Genomic DNA, 13,973 nt, shown 5'->3' with positions numbered 1-13,973 from the left:
CACCATGATACAAGTGACTGTGTCATCAACAGAACTATCCAGACTTTGATGACAAGCTGGTGACGATGATTTGTTTGTGTGTTAAAGCAGGGAAACATCTAAAACATCTAAATGCAGGACACCGGCCCTTCTGGGATTCACTTTGACACCTGTGCATTAGACCAAGGGTCCATCCTTATACTGCGGCTCCGAGTGGCTTGGGAAAATAAATTACAAAAAAAAAAAAAGTATTTAATGTATTTTGTATTTTATTTGTGTTAGTTCTTTAATATTTTAGTTCTAAATTGGAAGATTATTGTGATCTTGACATTGGCACCGGGCTATAAGGCGCATGGTCAGCTTTTGAAAAAATGTAAGGCTTTTAGGTGCGCCTTATAGTGCGGAAAATACGGTAACTACGCATCGAGGCGACGCAGACCCAACGCAGACCGAGAGGGCTGTGATTGGTTTGCAGGGTAGCAACGCATTTCCGGTTCCGGTTCGTGAAGTGAACTTTCAGCGCTCTTTTCTTCGTGTATGTGTGATTATTTCTTTTTTGGGTTGTTTTGGTTTTTTGCACAATAGTTGTCCTTATCTCTTTGATTCACTGTGACCAGAAAAAACGGAAGCTAAACAAAAAAGTATTAACTAGTGCTCTGGGGGGGTATTGCACCACAACGGCGTCACGGCAACGGCGTAGGCTCTGCATTGGTTTAACGCAGAACCATAATTCAGGCTTTAAGGTCTGCAAAGAAAATAAAAGGTAAATGTAATAAAATCACTGTGGGTTGATTTTTTCCAGTTTTCAAATTTCTTTGGGACAACTTTCCATATTGTGCTAATTTGTGTGATTTAGGGTTGTGTAGGATCTTCTGGTTTCCCTCTTGGTATAATGTACAGCACAGCCTACTGCTCCCTTCTGCCCCATATATGTACAGTATGTCCTGTTGCACAGATACAGCCCAGGCGTCCCGGGTGGTGGTCGTCGTTGCCTCCGGGGTTGCTGCTATTTTTACTCCGGTAAAGTGAAGAGGACATGCTGCTGGTTCCTGACATTGCTTCCATGTACAAAAGGGCAAAAGGTACTCCAACAATCAACATTGCGGGCATTTCTGCAACCCAGAATCACACAGTAACCCACAAGGTAACCCAATCACCGGCACAGCCCCTCCAGCACTCCCCACGGCTTCACCTTAAAGCCAGCTTTCCAACATTTTATTGTTTTTCATGTTTATTTTCTTACTATTTGGTTTCATGTATTCGACTAATTTACACAGAGACCCGTTTGTCTGGGCTGAGACGGAGAGAGTAAAAGAAAAGTGAAATAGAGAGATGGTATGATCTTACATGTGCCCTCCATTCGTCTGCGGAGGATGTTTGCTCTCCAAATACTCCAATAATGAGCATTTTAATGAATTTTACACTTAGACCCTCGTATAAACAGTCTCCCGCCCATCCACAGCAATGAAACGTGAGACCTGCTATTAAAGAATAATTATAATAATGATAATATTTTCACCATTATGTTAAAAGCCTCAGTGCAGTGCTTCATCATCCCAGAGTGTGTGAGACGAGGCCGTGCTTTGGAGAGTCTGCAGATGGCAGAGCCAGCACATATGGGCGAGTTATTGTTAGTGTTTGAGATAATTACTCCAGGAAAAGTCATTCTGAATCAAATTCTGTAAATGAATGTTCTGGATGTATGAGCTCTTTCAGACTAGATGATTATAAGCCCAGTCTCCAGTTGAAAAGCTCTCTGATCCGGCAAGTGGTGGCAAATCAGCACTAGGTCTTTATGTGTGAACAACTCAAAGACGCTTGCTAATGTGTCCAAATACTAATACTACCACCACTACTACTACTACTACTACCACTACTACTACTACTACTACTACTACTACTACTGTCATTTAGCAGACGCTTTTATCCAAAGCGAGGGAGGGAGTGTAGCTCTGGATGAAGGAGTGAAGGTAGAGGGAGTGTAAGACCTGAGATATACTTGCTGTTCAGACCACGTACGCATCATGGCCGCCACGCGTATCCTGTGTTCATTTGACGCGTCGATGTGCACATTCTCAAAACGACACTGAACGCGTACGCGACCTGCAGTTGTCGCTGTGGCTGCGAGTGGCGCTGGTCCCGGTCTGATACCAGGTGGCCACAAATGACGACGGAGGTCGCTGGCGCCGTTTCCTTTGCCGAGATGCAACCAAAGCAATGTTATAATCTCCTACATCATCCAATGGTGTCATGTTAACTTGTTTGTTGTTCTAATCTGCTACTGCTGCTACCGCTACTACTAAATATTTAATCACTTTTCCAACTGTTTCGCTGCTCACTGCCCCCTATCGGTCACTGCCGGTACCACCGGCTCTCCTCGTGTACTACGCGAGCGGCGTTGCGGTTGGTGGTGCACTCGAACGCAAGCACCAACAGCAAGTATATCTCGGCCCTATCTCTGGATGAAGGAGTGAAGGTAGAGGGAGAGTAGCTCTGGATGAAGGAGTGAAGGTAGGCAGGAGCCATTTGGGTAATTGTTAGCCAGAAGCAGAGCTTTGAACTTGATGCTGCAACTGGAAGCCAGTGCAGAGATGAGCAGCATACTGATGGCTGACAGATGTAAACAAACCAAATATATGGAGCCATAAAGGACTCTCTACTGATGCTACATCTAAGACATCCGGTGAGGTCACATAACACTGTCTAGCAGGCAGCTACTTTAACTACCGTTAATCCTCGTCGGGGGACAGACGACCTCCGCTACCATCATGTGCTACACCATGTCTTACATTAATGGTATTTATTGATAAAATATGGCTTTAGAGGCCAAATTCCTGTCAGATCGAACACTGAGTGACCCCCATGTCAGGGATTTATCACATTATCTCAACTTCAACAGACATGGAATCATCCAACTCTGAAAATCACAGTCTGAAACTAATTTAAGTTTAAACACAGTCCACAAAAACCCTCCACTTCCCTCCCGCTTCAGATACGTTAAAAAAGTGTGATTAATAATGGTACTAGGTAGATTTGGGATCAACTCAGAAACTGTCTTTTGACTAAACATCGACATTTGTGCACCTATGTGATCACACACAAACTTAAATCCTCATTTCATCCATTTTCTTTTCTTTCTTCTCAACATTTCTATCGTGTGATCTGCAGGTTGATTGGTTTTCCTCTTCCTTTTCTTGTCCTGATGCAGACAATCATGTAATTTGACGTCTAATCTCCTTCCCTTCATATGTTGCTGTTTATTTCTACGTTTATTGCCTTCTTTGTAGAAAGCCAAATCATTCTGACTGCAGCGTTTTTGTGAGCACTGATAGCATCAATAGTCATGTTCACTGCAATCAAAGCTAAGCTGTCTATAACTCTTTAAAACACTGTTTAATCAGAGTTTTTGTTGTGTAACTGCACCGGAGACTGCCATCTCGCTCTGCTCTGCTGTAACTCTTACTTCATCTCACTTAGAGATGATCAAACTAACGAGATTAATGAGCGGTAATTCTTTCAAGCCTATGAGGTCACTGAACGCTTCTTTCAGCTAAAAAAAAGTCTTACTTCACAGTAATACAATCTTAAAAGGGAGTCTGGGACAACATTCAATTACATCACGCTATCAAAATAAAGAAGTCAAATATTATACTGAAGGCCATTCATTTTCCAGCTTTAACTACAATCAGTAAAAAAAAACATGTAAAAACTAAGAAGCCAAAGTAAAAAGGATGATGTTATTCGTTCAGCAATTACTCCTTCATTGTTTCAACACTTTTTTTTCCCTTACTGCGGATTTAATCTGAGGTGTCAAGTGCTAAGTCCAGAAAAAGAAAAAGGAGATTAATGTTTGCCTCGTGCTGAGCAACATAAATACTAGAAATTTTCCATCATTAAAACAAAGCCCCGTGATGATATTTAGTGTAATATTACCAGTCATTCTGCACAAACTGTAACACGGTCCCGGTGCCAGCCCGGCCGCAAATATCTGTGACTTCACCGGGCTTGGAGATCAGCGACGCGCCATCATGATTCACCTGCGCACACGGCTTCATGGGACCATCAAGGGGGAACCGGAGGAGATGGGCTGGAGGAGTCTTCACGTGTTTTATTTGGAAACCCGAGTCCTTGCCGGTAATTGCCCAAAATGACTGTAATCGTAATCGAAGGTCTGGCTTTCTACTCTGCCGGCACAAATTTCCACAACGACGGGGGCTTTGGTGACTCTGTTAAAGGTCTGTATGCGGTAACGCACACGCTCTTTATCCATCAGAGCAGAACCTGCTGTCTGCCCTGCTCTGGTCCCTTTCTGCTGTGCTGCGCCCGTGTGGCTGGGGTTTGGATGTTACTGGTCATTAAGATGGAACTGAGAAGAGAAGGGTTTTCTGAAGGGAAGAGGTGCTGCTCTGGCAGCTGCATCAGCGATGACAAGCCCCACACCATCCTCAGTCTAAGGCCCAATCCCAATACTCCCCCTACTTTCTTTCACTAGCCCTAATTTCTTTCACTAGCCCTTCTTTTCTTCACTACCCCTAAAAAAGAAGGGACAGATTTTAGGGCACTTGAAATCTTCCCAGGGGTCTGTCCCAATACTCCCCTTACCCCTTGTTTTCATCCCTACCCCTAATCAGGAAGCTGAGAGCCAAAAGCTGTTTTAATTTCAGCTGTAGCGCTGTTAATATGGCACTTTATTAAGTTTTAATATTTTTTCAGGCGTAAAAGTAACCGTTAAGATCCCCAACCTGTACTCAGTTTATCCAAATAACACCTGTTAAGAAATTTGACCCGATGTTTTCGGCGATGATGAGACCGGGGCGCAGCAGGCTCCGGAGTACACACGTGATCGCGCTGCGCCGTCGTCCCGGGGAGAAACCTGCAGCTCTGTGGAGAATTACCACTGGCTGAAATAAATCATGTAGGAAGATAAATGTTGGTTTAACAGATGAAATCTAACAGTTGTAGCTACGCCTGTTAAGAAATTTGCTCAGAAGATTTCGGGATTTCTGCCTGCCTGCCGGATTCGGGAGCTGATTTATGGTTGCGCGTTAAATCGTCGCAGAGCCTACGGCGTAGGGTACGGCGTACGGCGCGCGTCGCCGCGTAACCTACGCCGTAGGCTCTGCATTGGTGTAACGCAGGACCATAAATCAGCCTTTATTCTGGCGAGGTTGCAAAAACGGGCAAAAAAGTGATTATGTACATTCACTGAGTGAATATTATGAAATCAAAACGCATTTTTATTCAGAAACTAACTCAAAATATTGATTTTATTCACTAAAAAATAAGAAATGTCCGCCATGTTGTTTTTTTTTATTCAGTCCGCAAATGACGACGAAAAGCATTCTGGGAAATTTTCTTGTCCCTAGATCAGCTAGTCAGCATCGCAAAACCCTCGATCCGTAGGGACAGATTCATAGCCACTACACTATTTTTCGTCACTACCCCTAGGTGGAAAGAGGAATTGGGACACCACTACCCTCATGGGAACGCGCAAAATTTAGGGGTAGGGATGAAAACTATGGGTAGGGGGGGTATTGGGACAAGCCCTAACATCACACGCTCTGGATGAAGGAGTGAAGGTAGAGGGAGAGTAGCTCTAGATGAAGGAGTGAAGGTAGAGGGAGTGTAGCTCTGGATGAAGGAGTGAAGGTAGAGGGAGTGTAGCTCTGGATGAAGGAGTGAAGGTAGAGGGAGTGTAGGCCTGGATGAAGGAGTGAAGGTAGAGGGAGAGTAGCTCTGGATGAAGGAGTGAAGCTAGAGGGAGTAGCTTTGGATGAAGGAGTGAAGGTAGAGGGAGCGTAGCTCTGGATGAAGGAGTGAAGGTAGAGAGAGTGTATCTCTGGATGAAGGAGTGAAGGTAGAGGGAGTGTAGCTCTGGATGAAGGAGTGAAGGTAGAGGGAGTAGCTTTGGATGAAGGAGTGAAGGTAGAGGGAGTGTAGCTCTGGATGAAGGAGTGAAGGTAGAGGGAGAGTAGCTCTGGATGAAGGAGTGAGGGTAGAGGGAGTGTAGCTCTGGATGAAGGAGTGAAGGTAGAGGGAGTGTAGCTCTGGATGAAGGAGTGAAGGTAGAGGGGGAATAGCTCTGGATGAAGGAGTGAAGGTAGAGGGAGAGTAGCTCTGGATGAAGGAGTGAGGGTAGAGGGAGTGTAGCTCTGGATGAAGGAGTGAAGGTTAAAGGTAGTGTAGCTCTGGATGAAGGAGTGAAGGTAGAGGGAGAGTAGCTCTGGATGAAGGAGTGAAGGTAGAGGGAGAGTAGCTCTGGATGAAGGAGTGAAGGTAAAGGGAGTGTAGCTCTGGATGAAGGAGTGAAGGTAGAGGGAGTGTAGTGTAGCATGGCTGACAGTCCTAATGAAGTAACAAAATTATGAATACCGCAAAGCCAAAAAACAAGTGAAATCTCCACTTTCAGCATCCACGCACGTGCACGCGCTCCTCCGTGGAGGAGATGGAGAGTGCCTCCAGTATCTGAACATCATTTTCGGTTGTCTTGTTAAACCATAAATCTGCAGGAGTATGCTTTTCATTCTGCTGGGCACCAAACAAGGTGAAATTAGACTTGAGTTTATTTTCCGACTACACAAGGCTGGTCCACTCAAATCAAGAATAGGCAGCCTCGGGCAAGTTAAGGGTAATTATTTTCAACCTTGAAATTACATTTACGCACCACTTAAGGAGTAGGCACACCAGCGGGTTATGCTGAAACGTAAACAAAGATGGATTCATTTTCATTCACTAGGGGTCATGTGAGGTGCTTTCGTTCATTTTGGTATGTTTGTTATGTCTATCACAAGTACACAATCTGAAACCTTCAAGCAAAGTGCTTTTTGTGATGTCTTCAGGAGGACCAGCATTTCTGAAGTAAATCTGACTGGGAGAGAGGCGTTTGCTGGGAACTGTGGATGCGTTCCTCACCGAAAGGTACCGTACCTGGCTCGTGGCCGGCTCCGGTGGCCAGGGCAGGCATGGCTCCTGCCGACTGCTTCCTGGTTCCCTGCAGGCTGTGGAAAATGGCAGCGGCACGTCAGAGTGAGAGCTCCTCAGCAGAAATCCCCAGGAACCAGCCGGATCTGAGAATGGGCTTTATGCCATGGAACCCTGCAGGAGAACAAGATTGTAGAGCTTACTCGTCAAGTGGCAGTATGGCTTCATACTGTACATGTCCGGGATGGGATTGCGTGGAAATCGGTTACCATGGATATGGATATCTAACATACCTGCAAACGCAGGCATTTGTTTGTAGGTGAGCCAACGATTGACAGTGAATACCTCACTGAGCAAGTTCACTGTTGACCCAGCACTTTCTTTTTTTCCCCCAAAAAAATCTGCTTAACATCCTGCTTTGTGCACGAGCCAAGCACACCTTGCTTGGTGCACACACACACTTGGACATGCATGGATTCAGGAGGTATAAAGAAACAAAGGGGAACTTTATCCACCGAGGGGAAAGTAAGTAAGCAAATACAAAAAAAAAAAGTGTGAAAAATCTAACAGGTATGGACAGGCAACACACTGCGAATAAAGTTCAGCTGGAAAGTTAGAGGCTCAGGAAGACAAGTGATATACAACACCAAGACGGCTAAAGGCCCTGGATCATTGAAGTCTCTCACAGCAGCAGAAGTGTGCAGACACACATTCATCCATCCACCGTGCGATGGTCCATCAGAGCTACCTCTAGAAAGGGTTGAGACACGGCCTCTGCTCCCCACGGCAATGTTTTGACATGCATTTGTGGATGAAGTCCTAAATTGCAATACTTGAGAGAAGCTTTTTTAAACTAACGCCTCATCTATACAGTTATATTTGGTGATAGATGTCAGTTCTTAAACATGGGAGAGTTGGGGAAAAAACGGCTCGAGCTTCCTTGAATCACTAAACATGGAGCACTCCCCTATCAACGTCCCCGTCTCTGATTTGGGATTGTTATAAGTCAGCTTTCAGACATCAAAAATGGACACTTCATCTTGAAGTTTGCCTATCCAAGAGACTTAAAAACAGTCCACAAAAACCCTCAACTGCTCCAGACCTGTGTGGCCTGTGACATGGAAAAACAACTTGAGCCTCAGCCATTAATGTGTTTTTGAGTTTGTGTTATTCAAGGAATTCTCTGGATGTCCCTGAGCAAGTCTGCAGTCATGCAACCAGCTCAAACACCGGCCAAAAAACACTTTTTTAAACAATATGCGGTCCAAAAAAGCATTTTATATGATTAGTCCCCCCGTCCACTACCCCAATCAAACTTAAGGCTTGTAGGGTCCACTTAGCGATTCACTTCACTGGAACAATATGTAAACATGAGGAGTGACATAGACTCCCTCCCATGATGACAGGTGTTATAAAAACCAGCCATGGCTGCACCCTGAGTGCAGTAGCTGACACAGAACCACTCAACCCTCCAGCTGCACTGGCCGATTCAGCGGTGTCCGCCACACATTTGAAGGTTAGCAACTTCTCGTCCCACAGGTGGATCTGTGGAAACTCTCCACAAATGTATTTTTCTGTAAAGAACGTCCCACTCATCCCCCACAGTGACAGCTGTACAGAAGTTTCCTGGTGTTTTGCCCAGAATGTGTACAAACACATGCGGAGGCTTTAAACTAAGCAAGACGGCAACCCACGTTGCAAAAAAAAAAAAAAAAAAAAGGTACCACGCCTGTCTGACATAGTGCACTGTGATATTACCTCAGGACCTAAAGGACCCCAGGTGGACCCTTTTGGTAAAGACATCTATTCAGTACAGTCCGGAAGATGCTGGAGTGAGCAAGTGAACAGATTATTGAAGGAATATCAGAAAATGAATATTTTTCCTCTGGATAAAGATGTACAAAATATGGTGCATCCATCAAACAGCACTTAAGTGAGAATCGATTTTCCAACATGAGCAGCTCTTGGAGACAAATTCAAAATCCTGCTCCTCTCATATGCCAGTATCGGTTTGTAGGCCAGTTTTCTCGGTCCTTTGCATGAGTTTTGCACGAGACGAAAGTGCAAACGAAAACCCTGATGAAATTGGAGTTCATTTCTGTTCAAACCCTTGTATACGTCAATAAAATAGGTTAAGGGGATCAGCAGAGAAGGGCAGCGGCGCCTCAAGCTTTGACCACAAAATCTCTCCAGCAGGCCGATTCGAACAGGGGACCAAACCTAACAGCCACTGAGCTCACGCCAAGACCACTGACCCATGTTAAATCAGTTCAGTGTTTCACAGAGAGGGCTCTGCAAGGTTTTGTCATAAACTTTGTGATTGGAATGACAGACCTCAGGAAAGACATGGGACAGAGGGCACGAAGAGTGTCGAGGTACACTGCTGCTGTGATATCACCTGATCAACTTTTGCATGCATCTAAAACACAATGACCACAATCCCCTGTCTCAGGAAGGATTCATCTTTCCTTGTGGGGAGTGTTGGGAAGGCCAGGAAGCATGTTGCACAGCCAGAAACACCTGGGACTTTTAACAAGGCCCGAAAGGCTCGTAACAGACAAGATTCTCCACTCGCACAAAGCTGTGACCATGTCTGTTCAGATCACACAATATCAGATGGTCATTGGGGAGGTAAAGTGACACCTTGCCATGTGGTATAGCAATGAAATAAGATTAACTGTAATAAGGCAATTCTTCACCTTGCTCTGATGAAGCCTAGCAACAAATGGCTCTGCCGCCATCTAGTGGCGGCCAGCAGTACTACACCGAGCAGTCACACCAACAAATACAGGAGGCACCTTTTGTGTGGTTGAAAAGATTCAGTCGCATCTGTATTTATAAAGAAAATGACTTTGGGGGATGGCTGGATAGGTTGACAGCTGAATCTCTAGTCTTCTCTTTATGAAAACCAAGTCCGCCAACCAGGGGCCGACTCTCAGTTCAGTGTTTTTCGAGTATAAAGAGAAAAACAGAATCAACACGTGTAAAACAATAAAATCAAATAAAACCTCCAAGACCCTTCCAGCTGCCTGTTACTGAACTGAAAGTCTGGTCCATAAAGACAATTACATACCAGTTTTACCATTCCAACTTTTGCTCCTTCCCCACCTCCCAACCAAGGACAGGACTGTGGAACAATCAATGTTCAAAGCCACGAGGCAACAAGATCCTCATCAGGGAAACAAAGAAGGAGATAAACACACCACGCGCTGATACATTTTCAGGATTCACTGGTGGGAATGGTTCAACAATCATGTCATTTCCATCTGGACCTGGAGAGAAGCACAACAACAGGACATAAGACGGGTCAACTTGTCCATAAACCAGCACTTAAACCTCCACAAGCATCCCTGTTGATCCAGCATCAAGTGTCAAGCAGGCCACCTAATGGCGTCCGGTTTTTCCTGGGCCACCATGAACGGCACTGATCATCCTCATGCGGTGACTGACCCCTAACCAAAACCACCCTTGTTACACCTGCTCCGGTTACAGCTCAGAGGACCAATTTGCTCCAAAGTTATCCACCAGCTTCGGTATCTGCAAATCAGCTTCTGGCTATTTTATCTAAACTGGCCTTCGGGGAAATGAGAGAAACTCTGTTTGGCTCGCCGTGTAATACCTGTTCAGGTTCCAAATACTGTGCTGTCACTTTCAGCGTCTCCAGTCTTTACATATGCAGCAATCTTCATCCTTTGTTACACCCCCCCCCCCCCCCCCCCACCACTGGCCACGTTGTGTCTGCTTCAGACCTCACAGATCACCCTGAAACGTCTCCTTTTCTCTCAGCTGATTTCAAGAGAGTCCCCATTTAGAGGGAGTATTTTCTTAGCACAAAGATATCCTTATCCCTCTCTGATACTAACACCTTCATCTAATCAGATTAAAATGTTACTGAAATCTAAATTTCAGTCGATCTCCCAATAACCTAATCCATTTCAGATTCATGTCAAAGCCGTATCTGCAGCGACTTGTACACTCAAACGTCTTTCCCCTCTCTTCTGAATCTTTTTGTGTTTATAGAAAATTAAATATTGCCTTTCTCATGTCACTGTGCTCAAATCTGACAGTGACCACATTATGATTAGTATTATAATACATATAAGCGCAACAACTAAGGCCACAGACTTGCTCAGTTGTTCAGTCAACAGCATGTAAACAACAGTTGCACGCTGAAGGATATGTTATCTTGTTCTTTTCTGTTTCCTGTATATCCTCCCTCAGAGATAGTAACAGACAGTGCACAACATCCCAGTGCAAAAACAAGATTTGATGTTTAGAAACGCAGCTGAAAAAACAGGAGATGGGTCGATGCACAGCCATGTAGCTTTAAAAGGGAATAATCAAGTTGTTCCTTTCATGGAACAACTATGTTTATTTTACTTGAAGCCTCGCTGGTGAGCTGAGGATCCGCATGTTGGTACACGGCAGCTGTAAAGACAGATTGGATGTAAAATCAATTTGTATTTCAGCGACTCTACATCTTATTGGCTTGTAGCGACCGCAAAGTGCAAAGTCAGACAGACAGAAGTAGATAAAGTTACAACCGCATCCACACAAGCGTACATGACAAAATCATAAGAGTATAATTGCAGCGTATCCAACTGTGGTAAAAGCAAACGTTCATTTACACACAGTGAGACTACATTTCAATGGGCTGTGCATAATTGCAGAGTATTAAACCGTGGTCCTGGGGAATGTTCATCCATATGACATTCTGAGATGGAAATACATTTCTAGAAAAAAAAAAAAAAAAAAGGAGGGGAGGGGGGAAGAAATTTTAAAAATCCTCTTCATGCCAGCGCCGCACAGGCAGCTCTGTGCCTTTTTGGTTTCTTCTGTGGAAAAACACATTGTTGAATAATGTCTTTCTCCTGCTTGGATGCGGCGCTGCCAAAATGTCACCACGTCCATTCTGATTAGGCTTGAAGTGCATGACGCTGGCGGGACAGGGCTGTGTTTTCTGGAGTGTGCCATGCGCTCTGCCTTCTCGTTAATAGCCATTAGCTTTATGAGGGATTGGGGCTGCTTAAATTAAGACCCGGCGGTACCTGGCACAGCTGATGCTCCTGGAATAACTGGCTGCCGCGCACCAGAGAAGAATGCAACGCAGCTGAGGAGCAGATCTGGAATATCGATGAACATCATTAACCCATGTCAAAGACGAGTTCATATCACCAAAAAAAAAGCATGTCTTCACCCACAGCGAGAGGTTAACAGAGAAATGGGAAATGTGAGCTGTAGTCGGTCTCAGGTGGGCCGTTCTTTTGACAGCTCAGACAGAACCAGCACTTCGCCACGTGTTGCTCATAAGAGTTCAGGGTTTCCACATAAAATACATCTGCTTATGTGTGTGTAACACACACACACAGATCTGAGTTAAGGTCAGACGGTTTTTTTCTTTTGTTTTGTTTTTTTTTTTACAGAGGGCCTAAAACATCTTAAGTCTTTCTCCACTTTCCGCGTCCAACTGGCTGCAGCGCTTCGGTATTAAAAAAATGCATTAAGGAGATTCATCTCATTTACAAGTGAAATGGAAAGATGTATTGCAAACACTCTGGGTTCACTCATGTGGAAGAGCAGGAGCGGGGCCGCGCCAAGAAAATCAAAATGAATACAAGTCTGTGGCGTGTGCCACAGCGCTGCGATGAATGTCTCCGAGGTCGGCCGTCAGCTTCGCCTAACCTAAGACCAAAATACCGCAGATGCTCTCAAATTACATGGATATGGTTTCAAGTTAATCTCTGGGTTCAATATTAACTGGATAAGCGGACAAGTGGAAATGTAGAAAATGACGAATGTGAAGAAGCGAGCAATAACAAGCCACAGAGAGACACATACCGGTGCTTTAAGCTGAAGCAAGAGCGCGAGACGGATCAGGTGCTGACGCAGATCACGAACAACGAGGAAAAGAAGAGGCATAAAAAGCTCTGCCAGGACTTACCAAATGACTTCTACCACATAAGCACAGCGGCAGCAGACGCCACGCCACATGCACACAGAGCAGAGGCTCTGATACAGGAAGACACCTCACCCGCCAGGTGGCCCAGCTCACCTGAACAGACCTGAAACTCGAGTTTCACATTGCTGCCTCAGGGCTCGCAGCACTCCACCCTCTTCACCTCACAATGCAACTCAAACGTAAACAAAAGAGCCAGGCTGAGGCGTTTCCATCAGAGTGAAAAGAACATTCACAGCTTTTACCGTATTTTTTCTCCACACACATCTGTTTACAAACAGACCTTACGGCTGCGTACTGTCACTTCAGTTAGGCAGGACTTTTCATTTCATTCAATTTCTAGTCAAATCAAACGACAGAAGAGGACAAACATGCAACAAGCAAGTAACTTATTTCAGTTTATCTCAATACAGCTGTAACAAGGTCATTTTTAATAGATTAGAATTAATTAAATACATCTAACTATTAATAAATTACTTATTTTTCATCATTACTTATGGGTATGGGTGTATGTGTATGTATATATGTGTACGAATATGTATATGTGTGTATGTAGATATATATAAATATAGAGCAGATGGAGTTAATATAGAGATAGTATGGTGTAAAGTAAAGTATATTAAAGTATATTTATGTAAATATTTATATGGGCATGTGTGTACAAATATATATAAAATACTCAACTATGTGTATGTATTTATATGTAAGTGTGTGACTACAGTGTGTGAGTATAATTATAGTATAGTTAGTCATTATAAATACTTATAAATGATTAGTGAATGGGGGTAGGATTAAATAAGTTTACACTTCTTTCTACTCCTTTTTGCACATGTAAATTAAGATATAAAGTGTTAAAGTATGAAATTCTTAGTTTTGTTGTTTTTTTTGTTTTCTTATCTTTTCTTTTAATTGTTGTCTTTTACATGTACAAAATAAATCAATATCAATCAATCAAAAACGTATAAATCATCAGATATCTTGCACCTCCAATAACATTTGTTTTCAAAATGTGTTCATAAAAGTTCCACTAGATGGCGTAACATGCTCACTAAACCACTCCAGATGCCTTTTTTTTGTTGTGTTTTTTTGCAGAATAAAGAGCTTGTGGAACATTAGA

At 43.9% G+C, this 13,973-nt stretch overlaps 1 protein-coding gene across 5 annotated transcripts in view; it reads right to left on the bottom strand.

Moving 5' to 3' along the window:
• The window catches only part of mpp7a (MAGUK p55 scaffold protein 7a), a 180,955-nt gene that overhangs the window by 143,492 nt on the left and 23,490 nt on the right, over nt 1-13,973 (bottom strand). For all 5 annotated transcript variants that reach the window (XM_061712949.1, XM_061712950.1, XM_061712951.1 and 2 more), the window contains exon 2: nt 6,907-7,074. In XM_061712949.1, coding sequence (XP_061568933.1) covers nt 6,907-6,943 — 37 coding nt within the window. In that variant the 5' untranslated portion in view covers nt 6,944-7,074. The remainder of the gene's footprint in view (nt 1-6,906; nt 7,075-13,973) is intronic.

Source organism: Cololabis saira, chromosome 22, assembly GCF_033807715.1.
Source record: "Cololabis saira isolate AMF1-May2022 chromosome 22, fColSai1.1, whole genome shotgun sequence".
NCBI classification, from domain to species: Eukaryota; Metazoa; Chordata; class Actinopteri; order Beloniformes; family Belonidae; genus Cololabis; species Cololabis saira.
This window is presented reverse-complemented; position numbering and strand designations above follow the sequence as displayed.